Source organism: Aspergillus neoniger (genome assembly GCF_003184625.1).
Source record: "Aspergillus neoniger CBS 115656 unplaced genomic scaffold BO87scaffold_5, whole genome shotgun sequence".
Lineage (NCBI taxonomy): Eukaryota > Fungi > Ascomycota > Eurotiomycetes > Eurotiales > Aspergillaceae > Aspergillus > Aspergillus neoniger.
The window spans coordinates 648,274-660,374 of record NW_020291133.1 but is presented as its reverse complement, the minus strand read 5'-3'; the positions used below and the strand labels follow the sequence as shown (position 1 = coordinate 660,374).

The 12,101-nt window shown below is 48.1% G+C and overlaps 4 protein-coding genes across 4 annotated transcripts; 1 reads left to right on the top strand and 3 right to left on the bottom strand.

Moving 5' to 3' along the window:
- Positions 1 to 668: 668 nt before the first annotated feature.
- BO87DRAFT_187372 (uncharacterized protein) lies at positions 669 to 1,512 on the bottom strand. The gene is made up of 2 exons (XM_025618458.1): positions 1,424 to 1,512; positions 669 to 1,358 (listed from the first exon to the last, which is right to left on the bottom strand). The coding sequence occupies exon 2, from the start codon at positions 1,356 to 1,358 to the stop codon at positions 882 to 884; it is 477 nt and encodes a 158-aa protein (XP_025483319.1). The 5' UTR covers positions 1,424 to 1,512; the 3' UTR covers positions 669 to 881.
- A 3,431-nt stretch (positions 1,513 to 4,943) lies between these two features.
- On the bottom strand, positions 4,944 to 6,226 carry BO87DRAFT_187269 (uncharacterized protein). Its single transcript, XM_025618457.1, has 8 exons — positions 5,856 to 6,226; positions 5,741 to 5,772; positions 5,670 to 5,685; positions 5,498 to 5,585; positions 5,387 to 5,446; positions 5,299 to 5,316; positions 5,221 to 5,241; positions 4,944 to 5,138 (listed from the first exon to the last, which is right to left on the bottom strand). The coding sequence occupies exons 1-8, from the start codon at positions 6,041 to 6,043 to the stop codon at positions 5,109 to 5,111; spliced, it is 453 nt and encodes a 150-aa protein (XP_025483318.1). The 5' UTR covers positions 6,044 to 6,226; the 3' UTR covers positions 4,944 to 5,108.
- BO87DRAFT_373493 (survival factor 1 family protein) lies at positions 5,855 to 8,083 on the bottom strand. Its single transcript, XM_025622561.1, has 5 exons — positions 7,728 to 8,083; positions 7,431 to 7,646; positions 6,925 to 7,349; positions 6,492 to 6,868; positions 5,855 to 6,438 (listed from the first exon to the last, which is right to left on the bottom strand). The coding sequence occupies exons 1-5, from the start codon at positions 7,745 to 7,747 to the stop codon at positions 6,340 to 6,342; spliced, it is 1,137 nt and encodes a 378-aa protein (XP_025483317.1). The 5' UTR covers positions 7,748 to 8,083; the 3' UTR covers positions 5,855 to 6,339.
- Positions 8,084 to 8,358: 275 nt separating this feature from the next.
- BO87DRAFT_351898 (mitochondrial 54S ribosomal protein uL11m) lies at positions 8,359 to 8,933 on the top strand (the record flags this gene model as incomplete). Its single annotated transcript, XM_025621161.1, has 2 exons — positions 8,359 to 8,487; positions 8,601 to 8,933. 2 exons carry the CDS (start codon positions 8,359 to 8,361, stop codon positions 8,931 to 8,933), a joined length of 462 nt encoding a protein of 153 aa, XP_025483316.1.
- Between the last annotated feature and the right edge of the window lie 3,168 nt (positions 8,934 to 12,101).

The window sequence follows — 12,101 nt, the reverse complement described above, 5'->3', positions numbered from 1 at the left end:
GCAGGCAAACTGTCAATGCTTAAACATCCTCTACCAACCAATGCTAAGTCTAGCTTCAGATAAACAATGCCCTATCTATGAACCCCTGTATTTCAGCGAATACTTCTCGAATGTCCGCCTTTCAGCAGAAACCCGGAGAGCTAGCCCTTGCTCCGATGCCTCTTCGTGCACCTTATGTTGAACATCCCTTGGCGGGCGATTCTCCCCAGACCGGCGAGTTTCCCTAGGCGCAGTGCCGCATGGTCGAACCTGCATGAAACCTTGTGTTTTCTTATTCTCCTCCTCCTCTTCCTTGTCTTCTTCCTGTTCCTACTTATTGTCCTCGTTCTCCTCTTCTTGTCGTACCAGGACATCTTCTTCTCCTTCCAGGTAATCATTATCAGAGTCAAAGTCTTCAGGGGCTTCTGCAGCACCACTCAGAGCCAACGCCCTGGTCAACTTCCACTGCATTTGTAAAACATCAATCGAAGGAAAGGGTAGTCTGGCGGGATTGCTCACCGTGGAACATGCCTTGGCGATCTTGAATGGTAAGATAGTCTCTATTTCTCCTTCTCTCTATATATAATTGGATGAATGAAGGGGAAAGCCGTTATATGTATCGCCTAGATACCAGCAAGATCATTTTTTGAGGTCTTTTCTAGTGGTTCGTAGGGCTTCGGTAAGAGTGTCTTTGTCGACTGTGTCCAGGCCCCGGAGTAAGGTGGACTCCACATCGAGTAGTGAGAACCGCAGTGTATGCGGGTATATTACCCTACAGAAACACCCTCGATCGGCTATCTAACCTTGAGGGAGCTTTGGGCAGTTTCAGTGCGGAGTCTATTATAACGACTGTAATAAGACAAATCATCAGCTCATTCAAGGACAACCTGGCTATTCGCGTCTCATAACAGTGGTGTGTTAGCACAAGGTTCTTCCTTGACTTCTGTTAATAACCCACTGAAGGGTTTGGGAAGGGAGATATGATTATCAATGTACGCCCTTGGATGTCGATCAGACGATAGCGTAGTGCCAGTATCTATGACTGGTGGAGACTGTTCCGTAAGATGAATTCCAATAATCGTTTCCCACTTGCAGGTGGAGTACACTGGGAATGAGATCAACCTCATGGGTAGGGTGCATTCCCTCGAACATCGTATAAGCTGGTATTCAGTTGGAATTTCCTTTACCATGGGAGCATCCTCATGCGCAGTATTTATGAAACATGCTGTTAGGCGACGCAGTGCCTTTAGTTGGAGAGGGACGTTCCCTACGCGGTTTCCTGAGGTATTATTTAATATGTCCTCTGTCGGTAGATCCATTCTCTGCCAAAGATATATTGTTAGTAACGCTGCTAAGAAGCCCACCAATGTGAAAGACATCTGTCGCGTATGTAGTTAGTAGTCACGCCTGCAATCCTATAGGAAAGGCACTGATTCAAACTCACGAGATAAGCCAGATTGAGCCGCTCACCACAAGCCTTGATGAACCAGGACAATCCATAATGATTCTGAAGTAGACTTGCATATCAACGACTACTATCGACTGGAGAGGAATGATATTTTGTTTCAAGTACCAGATTCTGCCACCCTGCTCCAAGGCGGTCAAAAAGTATACAGAATGCTGACTCTTCGTTTCAGAGTTGTTAAAAATATATCCGCTAATATCCGCCTATATCCGCACTTTTCGCAGCGAGGTCGACGAGGTTCTGCCGCTTTTAGCGGTCAGAGGAGCGGTCAGACTAGACAGAATTCGTCCAGACCAGTGCCTTTTCATTTGTTTAGCAGGACTTGGTCGTGGAGTATTCCAACCATTAACCTCATCTTAGGTCAGCCCTCAAGCATTACTAGATAGTTGTTGGGCATCTTGCTCGAGACCATTCTGAGGCGGCTTCATGAGCTTTCGGTAAAACAATTTCACTTCGTCTTCTTGAACAACAACTTCTTTTTCCCGGAGCTTTCTAAGAAATGCTGGGATGAGAAGGCCTCTCTTAGTGGCGGCAACACTTTACCCTATGTCCATCACGGTGACCAAGGCTTCTAGCATGATGAAGCCCAGCCACGAGCCGCCCAAGACCAATTTGCGTAGGTTCTGCATAACCCACCGAAATTTGGGTACAAGAGGATCTTTGTTGTACAGGGTGAGGACCTTCCGGTTCTTTTCCCAGTAGGAAGCGTATTGTGGTTGACTTCCTAGTCGATAGTGTTGACGAAACCCATGTCCTGGAAGGTAATATGGCGTAGGGTTCTTGAAGGATGAATCCTGGTCATGCCAGCGTTGCGTGAGATCTATGGTGCAACTTTCCTAATTTGTATGGTCCTTTGGGAATGAATAGGTCTGATGTGTTGCGGCAAAGTCTGGATGAGTAAGTGTAAGTTATTTGGTTGTTGTATAGATGCATGAATAGTAGAACGCCGATGTTCCGAAGATCTCCACAATATTGTGGCAAACATGCATATCCGAGAAGTTAGATGAGTAAATGCGTGATCAATTTCCAAGCGAAGCTCTTCAATCCTCCTGCAGATATAATGTTCCATATTCCGTTTCGCCGCATGTAGGCAAATCCAGCATGCGAAATATAATGGTACAACCTGGACCTCCTGCATGTACCCCAACCACCCAGGGTCGTATTCAGAGACCGAGACGTATATATATTTATAATTCTCTCTTTCTCCCAGTTGGTCTTTCTGATATATTCAGCTATTGGCGACCCCCACACATGGGGAATGCTTCACCCATGCTACCATCTCGGCCACTTCTTGTAGAGTGATGTTCAGATAGTGTGACTTTCCTCCAGGACGATGCCTGTATATCCTCTATGGAATTTTTGTACTCCTCAGATCGATGAATATGTTGTATGGTAGTAGCAATGTTTTCTACCCGATATGTGTTCTGAGCATATCTAAAACATATGATATATTTTAGATATGTCCTTCTGGTTATTATTAGTAGGGTTTTGGGCCAAGTATTGCCAGACCTCAATCCAGTAGGGCTTACAAAGTCTGATTGCAGCCACTCGCGCCAATCGTCCTCTGAAGCGAGCTTGAATAGCTGCATCAGTCCTTTGTTGCTCTTCTTGGTGAGCCTACTATGATTCCATTATAATATATAATCATCCCAAAGAATGTTGGCCTGCATCGAGTGTAAAGACCGTTATCTCTTCCCAGAACTCCGTAGATGTAGCCACTTACCCTAAGCCAGGAAGGGGTTTAGTGTAGCAGGTATGTCAATAGGATGCTCATAGTAGGCAGTGCATTAGATCGATTCCAGATCTATTTTGGTTAGGCTTCTGCATATAGGTCCTGTGATCTGCGATATTATTCAGTCGAATGTCGGGATAATTACTGCATTCCGGCAACGGCCTTGATGGCACTCACGAAGTTTTTCAATGCGGAAATCCAGCTGATATATCCAGTATCACCGGGCGAGAAATGCACATTCTCGTAAAACTGGCGCTCCTCGAGAGTTGCGTGGAGGAGGCTAGGGTGAGAGATTGCCTGGACTAGAAGAGTACGCCGAGCTGTAATGAACTTTCCATACTCGATGCTGGCACCCTGTCAAATCCTGTGTGATCAATTTCTTTTTTTTGGGAGGGCGGGGCAGGATATCTGGGACTCATATATGATTATCGTATTCATTTGAGACCAGTGCAATTGTTGCAGCCACACGTAGTGTTTGTATGATGATTAGGTTAATTGTTGTCGTAACGGAGGATGAGGGGTCCTCGAAGCTATACTAGAGATGATGGCAGTATACTATTTAATAAAAATATTATTTTCCTAACCATATATATATGGAGGAACAGAATCATGTGACAGCAATGAAACATTCTCTGAGGATAGCGAGCACCAAGCTCATCATCCGGGATATCTCTTGCATCCCTGCCAGTTCATGACTCCTGGTTGTAGTACAGTACCATATATACATATATATCATATAGCTAGATTGATTCTTCTTGATAGTAGTATTACTAGTATTCTATTCAGATATATAATAAGCCCCAAAGCTGGATATAGAGATGGAGAAGAAGGAGAAGCAAAGCGGGTTGGAAGGGGATATTTATATTGCTGCTACAGACTAAATGCACTTCCAGCACGGTGAAGAGAAGGAGTACTACTGTGAAGTTTAAAGAGTGAGAAGAATTCTACCTATTCACAAAACCTATTCCCAGCAGGTTAGCTGGGGAGTACTGAATGAAGGATGGAGAACCACTGCTAGCTTGCTTCTGCTAAATATTAAGCTTATCAGATAATAGTCAATGGCATCGTGTTCGGTTGGTTTTTAGGCGGCTTGGAAGTTTATTCTAACTTGCTGTGGCGGGATGTTTGTTCTCGACAGATGGTAGTGTAGTATATTTGATGTATGTAGGTAGTTGATGGTTGGTGCCAAATTAAGATTGTTGATAGGTTATATCTGTGCTATGCGAAAAAAAAAAAAAAAAAAAAAAAAAAAAAACATGGGGTTACACATGGTGGAATCGATGCTTTTACCATCCAGTCGGTGCTCATGCTCATTAGACTACCTACCATCTTCGATGGACAGCCATTGAGACTTGCCTGCTTCCGTCCTACTTCTAAGGAAGTAGACTACAATACCTATCCTCATCACATCTTACAACATACCCTACATTAGAAACATACTACTATTACTATTATATGTCTTCCATGGCAGGTCTTAATCCAGTCTCATTAACATATCCCAATGTAAACCAGGTCAATTCTTCCTTCCGACGAACAACCAATTCAGAAATAGCAACAAAACGAAAAAACTCCGAGAAGTTCAACAATCACGTGCTGGACTAGATAATATGCCAATCGAAAGGAGTCATGGATGACATCACCAGATGACAGCACCAGAATAACGAGACATATTGGGATTTAAGGTTGAAAGTTGACCTGGTTATCCATGAATGACATGATCGAGCTTGCTGCAGATCCTGCATTGCTCTCTCGTGCAAACCAACCGGAATGTAGCTGTAAAGGCACCGTCACCATCCTCAATCAAGCCTGCTAATACAGCATGCGCCTGATAAAGCAGGAAGTTTCTCTGGTGAAGGATTGTTGACAAGCGTTGGGCACATGCTCTCACGAACATGGGCTTTCCGTGTTGGTCTTTGTACATGAAGAGCGGTTCTAACCAAATCCGTAGAGAGTATGACCCATCTATTTCAGTGGAAAATGTTAGTATATGTCCGTCTGACGAGACTGGAAGTGGAGGCAGATCCAAGTAACCGGATTTACTTACTCTGTTCAATGCAAAAACGACCTTCGCCATCTTATGTCAGTATACGCATATGAACTAGGTAGTATGCTGGGTGCTCACATCTGTGGTACGGACAACCTAGAAGTAGTGATGTCAGTTCATGTTGTCCAAGCCATCTAATAAACTGACATTTTCATCGAAAACATACCTTGCGTTCGTGGCCAGGAGTGGTGGAGGATTCCATGACCAGAAGAATTTGCCGGATTATCTTGAACAATCAGCTGCTAGTTCCCGATATATACATATCAAATCCACGTACCTCAGTTAGGCGGTTCTTGACAGTCTTGCGGACTTCAGGATAGACATCAGCGCTAATGCGAATGACGCCACCGCGACGGGCAAGACGACTAGATCAGCGATGAGTTAGTGGTGTTATTCATGGTACACGTGTTGCTATCCTAGGAGACGCCTGTTTGATTGAGTTTGCGTACCGGAGCGAGGGGCGGGCTAGCCTTTGTTAGTGGGAAACTTGTGGTATCGTTTCTTGATTGTTTTGACTTACTGATTCCGTCTATGTTGTTCCGCAAAATCTTGCTGCAGTGGGATCCATTGTTAGTATGTTCTACTGACGTAGGACAGCGTAACTCCACAGAGAGATTCGTGAGGGGATATGATACCGAAATCGCTTCTTAGGGAGGAATCTTTTCCCTCTTCTGTCCGTTACTAGTCTCGGGTCCATGGTAACTAGATCTGTATCTACAGACAACTTGCAGAGGTGATCTGGGGGACTGGTAGACGTGATCTGGAGACGAGTTGTAGAGTAACAGGATGATGAGATCGGGAGAGGCTTGATATACTGCATCATGAACTGAGTGAATGCACCGTGCAGTTGCCATGAGTGTTAGTGCTCGGTGCATGGTGCATGAAGCAAACGGGGCCAAGGGGAATGTCATGGCAACAAGCGGGTCTGTGCAGTGAAGCATGAGGTTGAGGAAGACATGATTGAGTAACATTAGATATACCCTCTGGGAGGTTTATGAACTATTAGGGATGGATATTTGCGTAGCATAGCGTATAGGTAACGTCAACGGGAAAATATCAAACAACACTCAGAACGCCTTCGATGGGGTCCATAACCATGCCATATGCACCTGAATCGGTCTATGAGATGAACGTGGCCTCGGAGAACATGGTTCCCTCCTCGGTGACTTCGGAGTCGCCGACCTTGAGCTTCAGAGAGAGCTTCTCCTGGGGGCAGTACTAGGGTTGAAGTTAGTATGCTGCACCAGTGACATACGATTCAAAGCACATACCTGGAAGATGTATGGTCGCGTGCCGGCGACACTGCCAGCAATGGTCTTGATGAAGCCGGGCACTTCCGCCATCACGTCGATCCGGTCCAGTCGGTTGCCAAGAGCCCCGTCAAGCTCCGCATAGACTTCTTGTCCTTCCTTAGACTTGCCATCCCAGACCCACTTGATGGACTTGGGCTCAGGCCAGTCACTTTCAGCATCTTGCGATGAGTCGGTGTGAGTGGCACTGTTGTTAATACCAGCATAGATGATCTCTCCATCCTTGACGATACCGCCGACGTTGACCGTTGTCGATCCGTACGACGGAGGGGTGGTGTATTCCATCATCATGGCGGAGTAGGTAGGGGTCTGGAAGTTGACAAAGTTCCACCGCGCAGCTATGCAAATGTCAGAAACTTCGCTCTTTCAGATGTCGGCGTGGAGAGAAGCTTACCCGCGTGGTGAGGCTTCATGCCCTGAAGAGCATGGATGAACATTCCCCGACCCGTGAGGTCATACGTCTTCTCCTTGGTCGTGATGGTACCCTCAACGGCACATCGGGGCCAGAAGGCATGGCTCATCGAACCCCATGGGTTCTCGGGGTCGGTGCCAAAGTAGGACGTGCCGTCCTTGCCGATCATGAAACCAGGGGAAGAGCGCTTGAATGTCAGGTTCACCAGACTATCGTCGTTCACAGCGGACTTGATGGTATAAGTATCGCCATCCTCGTTGAGTTGGACAGCGAGGTTGTCGGCACCAAAGGAGAGCATGCTTTCATCGAACATGAAGTTGGACAGGGGATCCGAGTGCCAGTTGTGGGGTCCATCGCCTTTGAGGTTGAAGATCTTCGATGTGAACTGAGCGGTGGTGTGGAGACCTCTGTGGGAGCACGAGCAGCATTAGAAGATGAGACGAGAGTGAGGCGATGTTGAATCATTGGTAAGTAAAGGTGCAACTCACACGATGTTGCTGTAGATCAGCTGAACCATTGCCAAGGTACCATCATCGGCCATGATGTAGAAGACCTTGTTTTCGACATTGGTGTACTGGTAAGCGCGCCAGCGCAGGTCATTCTTGCTGAGCTCGGTATAAGGAGTCTCTTGGGCCTGGCGGGCGACAGATTGAATGGCTTCAGGCCCATAGATGGGCTCCTGCGTACCGGCAACGGAAGCGAGACTAGAGGCGGGGGATTTCAGTTAGCAAACAAAAACATGTATATCAGCTGATTCAGCAGAGTGAAAAGAAGAGCAAGCATACGTTGACTTGAGCCAGTTCATTATGGGCGATATGTGAGGTGTCGTGAGGAATTACAACGAACAGAGGGAAGTTGTGAAAACAAGAGAATGGGAGATGTGAGGAAAGATGGAAATCAAATCGATAGCGCGCGGGGCCACAAGGGGGGTTCGGTCGATCGTTCTATAGTAGCTTCCGGTGGTCTGGACAAATGCTGGGACGAGCAGCTGGCGAGCGGGACAAGACGGGAAGAAGAGCCCAAAGTCACACAACAATCACAGTTGGTTTTCTGCCAACAGCAAAGGATCAATGGGGCATTAATCCAAATGAACTTCCGTGCAGCAGATGAGTGAGTTGGTGGCAGGTGAAGCGCTGACCGCCAACTGAGCGAGGAATCCGGATGACGTCCAGCACTCGAATTGCAGGCGGATTTCCTGTTTGGGCTTCGCTTGTGTCCCAAACGGAAAGTAACGCCGACCCCGCGGCGCCATCCCGAATCCAGAACCCAAAGAAAACTTGGCCGCAAAAGACGCTCGCCGACTGCCGCATTGATTGTTGTCAGTTGCTGTCCGGACATTCCCATACGCTCCCTCACTTCAACTCCAATTCGCCTTCACTTTGATCTTTATCAAACGTACTCTCGACCCTCATCATCATGGCGAAGAAGGCATTGGCCAAGGATCAGATTGTGAAGCTCATCGTGGGCGCCGGTCAGGCCAGTCCCAGTCCTCCCGTCGGTCCGGCCCTGGGTAGTAAGGGTGTGAAGAGTATGGATTTTTGTAAGGTAAGCTGAGAGCACACTCCATGGACGGTTCAATTGGATTTGTCTTCTGCAAGACGTCCAATGTGAGCTATCTGCACTAGAAGGACGCGCAGGGCTGATATGGTATACTGTAGGAATTCAACGCCAGAACTGCACACATCAACACCGGTGTCCCCATTCCTGCGCGTGTCACTGTCCGCCCCGATCGTTCCTTCACATTCGACCTCCGTACTCCCACCACCACCTATTTGCTGTTGCAAGCGGCCAATGTGGAACCTCGCAAGAATCGCATCCGTGGCGCCCAGAACCCGGGCCATGAATTCATCGGCAAGATCTCCCTCAAGCATGTCTACGAAATCGCCAAGATCAAGCACTCCGAGACGCGACTGTCTGGATTGAGCCTACAGGGATTGTGCAAGAGTGTCATCGCCCAGGCCAAGTCCGTTGGCATTCAGGTTGTACCATGAGGTTATTGCGGAGCGGGCGATTGGTGATGTCGTTGTACACTATCTTGTGCCCTTACTTCCGTAAGGTTACTCCTCTTCTTGTCTTGGGCTTACGAAATTGGCGTTATGTGGAACTGGGTTTGTTACCATCTGTATCATAGGCATTGCATGTTGTATAGAAAGCGTTGGCTGGTGCCTCAAGCGATCACATGAAGTGGATTTGACTGTCTGACCATGAAGGGCTCGGCTCTTGGGTATAACGGTGGGCGTAGGTTGCCGATGATGCATTCCTGACCAGGGCCTGCGTGCGGGCTGGTTGTCACGATACCTATACGAAGTACTAAGAAGTCGGGTGGAAGCCCGCGAGTCAGCAAGAGCGATATACGCGCCTTTCTTCTTCACCTACCAATCCATGCCCATACACTTGACCAGGGGGCTTTATACACGCCCAATATTCAGCAGCGGTTTGGAAAGTGTTAGAAAAGGGATACTAGACAGTCTGTTGCTAAGCAGTCAATATTGGCGCTGGCCCCTTGCCAAGTTGGAGATCGGAGGGAAGGAAAAAAAGCTGAGCAAGACACCACAGCGTGCCCAGAAATACCGCCGAGAAAGCCAAGAGGCGGAGGACACGCAAGTTTCCTCCTAACGTCTTGGATACGCGGCCAGGTGAGAGGTCGGGGGAGGAATCGTCGTACGGTTCTGTAATGACAAGCCCCTTTCTCCCACTATTTTGCTTGGCAGGCCTGAAAGCTGTTTCTCCGCTCGAATCCTCAGCAGTGCTCTTCTTGGCCTCACAACACAGTAACTTAGTCGACGGACGGCAGAGGTTAACAATAGCAGCAAGCCAGGAAGCAGGTAGGTAATGGCCCGAGAAGATGATTCCATAATCTGCAGATGTGATGTGATGGGGCTACCCCACATTCTATACGTGCTTCTGGAAGTGTACCAGAACATCCTTGACAAGGGGCAGGTGGCGACTATCTTGAAAAAGTAAGTAGCTGGCCAGATTGGGAAATGGCGATATACACTCCTGGCTGAAACTAGCGCTCATCAGAAAATAAATTAGTTGGGAGCCTTCAGCAGCCTGATTATACTTGCAGTGGATAGCCAGCCTTTTACTTGGGTGTATGATAGTGCTTGTGAGGCGGCTGTTTCTTCATTGTTGACTTTTTATACCCCAGCCGCACTACTCTATAAGTAATAGACAGACCCAGCCGTCATTATTCATTATTATCTCCATCGAAACGGAAACTTTCCAGATCGGGCTGGGTTTACCGTCCACTGGATACCCAAAGCGGAATGAGACGCCCCACAGAAGCACTAAACCCAGAACAGCAATGGTGACGCTATCCGAACCAGGGCGCGGGTTACCTACCTGAACAGACAGATGAGGTGCTAGTTATCAAATAGTAAGGTTATAGTCCAGTAGGCATTGGGTTAAATCGGCGAGAACATTGAGCGGATAATTTCACGCGTCTCCGATCCCGAAGGCTCCGATGATTGACAGGAGGTGTGTGAGAGTTGTCCATGGACAAGGGCAGGCAGCTGACGGACGGACAGATGATCAAAGGGTGGCCGATTCATCAACTGAGTGGACCGTGGGTTCGCCCTCACTCCAATCTGCATGCATTAAACCCACGCCAGATGAGATCCAGAAGAATCTAGCGGGGTAAGCGACCAGCCCATCCATGCCTGTGGGCTGTGCGGATCGGGGAATCTGGAGGGTCGTCGTCCAATACTGTTCGCGGATGACAAACTGCCCGGCTAGACGGCACCGGCAAGCTGCTGTTCCTCCTCTTCTCGGTGCCAACTGACGTCCGGAGCAGATAGGATAGATGGATAGATAGATAGTGGAATGAATGAATGGATGATGGCAAAAGCCCGTATGCAAGCCATATAATATACCTAACAATTACTGAATCACTAATCATCGGCTTATGACGGGCGGCCGTTCGGACAACTGGCGCAGACGTTACCGGTATTTACATGCCTGCCTGCCTGCCTGCCTGCCTTACCCGTAACGGCTGTGCCTTTGATGTCATGGCAGCCGTTCTCCGGGTTTACTTGTTTGTTCTCCATCTGTAGATGGTAGACCACGTCTTGGGGGGTAATGACTTCCTACTTATGTACGCTACTTCGTTATGATTCATGATCCACACCCATCCCACATCCTCGGTTAGACAGATGCTTGCTTCAACTTCACTGTAAGAGGTGGGTAATTCCCGCACCATTACAGTCACCAGCTGCCTTTTTCCAAATCTTTTGTTTCCCCTCCTCTCCGCGGATTTCCGATTGAGAGAGTAGTCAATATCCAATCTTTGGAGCACGGGGGGAACGCTTCGCTCCGACCGACCGCCAAGTAAACACGGTACAGACTGCATGTAACTTTGTGTGGGATACATTTGTTTCTTTGGGTTGGCATTTGCAATGATGATGATGATGATGATGATGATGATGATGCTTCTTTTCTGTCCAGCCCTTCTGTTTTCTATTTTAGGCCGGGTGACCAGCTGGGTAATCTAGACCTGGGCATCCATCCCTTCCTGGGAGAAAATGGGCGTGTGGAGGAGGCTTCTAGAACGGGGGCTAAAGGGATCGAGTGGTAACGTGTAGATGGGTTTATACAACTCACCTAACCTCGTTTCAAATGCAAACATTCAATGAGGTGCAAGTATTTGAGTTGGTGGAAAGTTCAGTAAATGTGGTGGTGGTGACCGTAATTAAGAAAGAAATTATAATTAATCCACCGCCCTAAAAGAGAATTGTATTTTTCTCCCCGTCCATCCCGCCGCTATTGCCGCCGCCGTCGATTTGGCTGGTGGCTCCCAAAATCCCCCCCCAAAAGACCGCCGCCGCACCTGCTTTGCTTTTTTTGCTTTTTGACTTTCTTGTTCAGTTCGAGTTCCAAGTCTTCCCTGCTCCGGTGGAACCTCTCCGGTCTGCCTTCTCCCCTCTACTGTGTACTAGTCAGTAACTAGACTAGAACGAACTGCCTGACTAGTCTAGCTCCTGCTCTTGCTCCTCCTCCTCCTCCTCCTCCTCCTCCGTCCCTCACTATTATCTCCCTCAACTCACTCTCCCTTCTCCATCCTCGTCGTCGCTCCTCCTCGTTTCTCCACGACTGTCGGTCTCTCTCCCCTCCTCTTGACTCACCAACGCAGCCGTTCTTGGATGGGGCGAATCTCTCCC

Coding starts and splice junctions, on each gene's coding strand:
- BO87DRAFT_373493 (XM_025622561.1), bottom strand. CDS start 7,747: ATGAACTGGCTCAAGTCAAC. Junction 7,647..7,727: donor ATGAACTGGCTCAAGTCAAC/GTATGCTTGCTC, acceptor CCCCGCCTCTAG/TCTCGCTTCCGTTGCCGGTA. Junction 6,439..6,491: donor CGCGACCATACATCTTCCAG/GTATGTGCTTTG, acceptor CTTCAACCCTAG/TACTGCCCCCAGGAGAAGCT.
- BO87DRAFT_187269 (XM_025618457.1), bottom strand. CDS start 6,043: ATGATGCAGTATATCAAGCCTCTCCCGATCTCATCATCCTGTTACTCT. Junction 5,447..5,497: donor TCAAGAACCGCCTAACTGAG/GTACGTGGATTT, acceptor TGATTGTTCAAG/ATAATCCGGCAAATTCTTCT. Junction 5,139..5,220: donor TCGTTTTTGCATTGAACAGA/GTAAGTAAATCC, acceptor CCACTGAAATAG/ATGGGTCATACTCTCTACGG.
- BO87DRAFT_187372 (XM_025618458.1), bottom strand. CDS start 1,358: ATGTCTTTCACATTGGTGGGCTTCTTAGCAGCGTTACTAACAATATAT.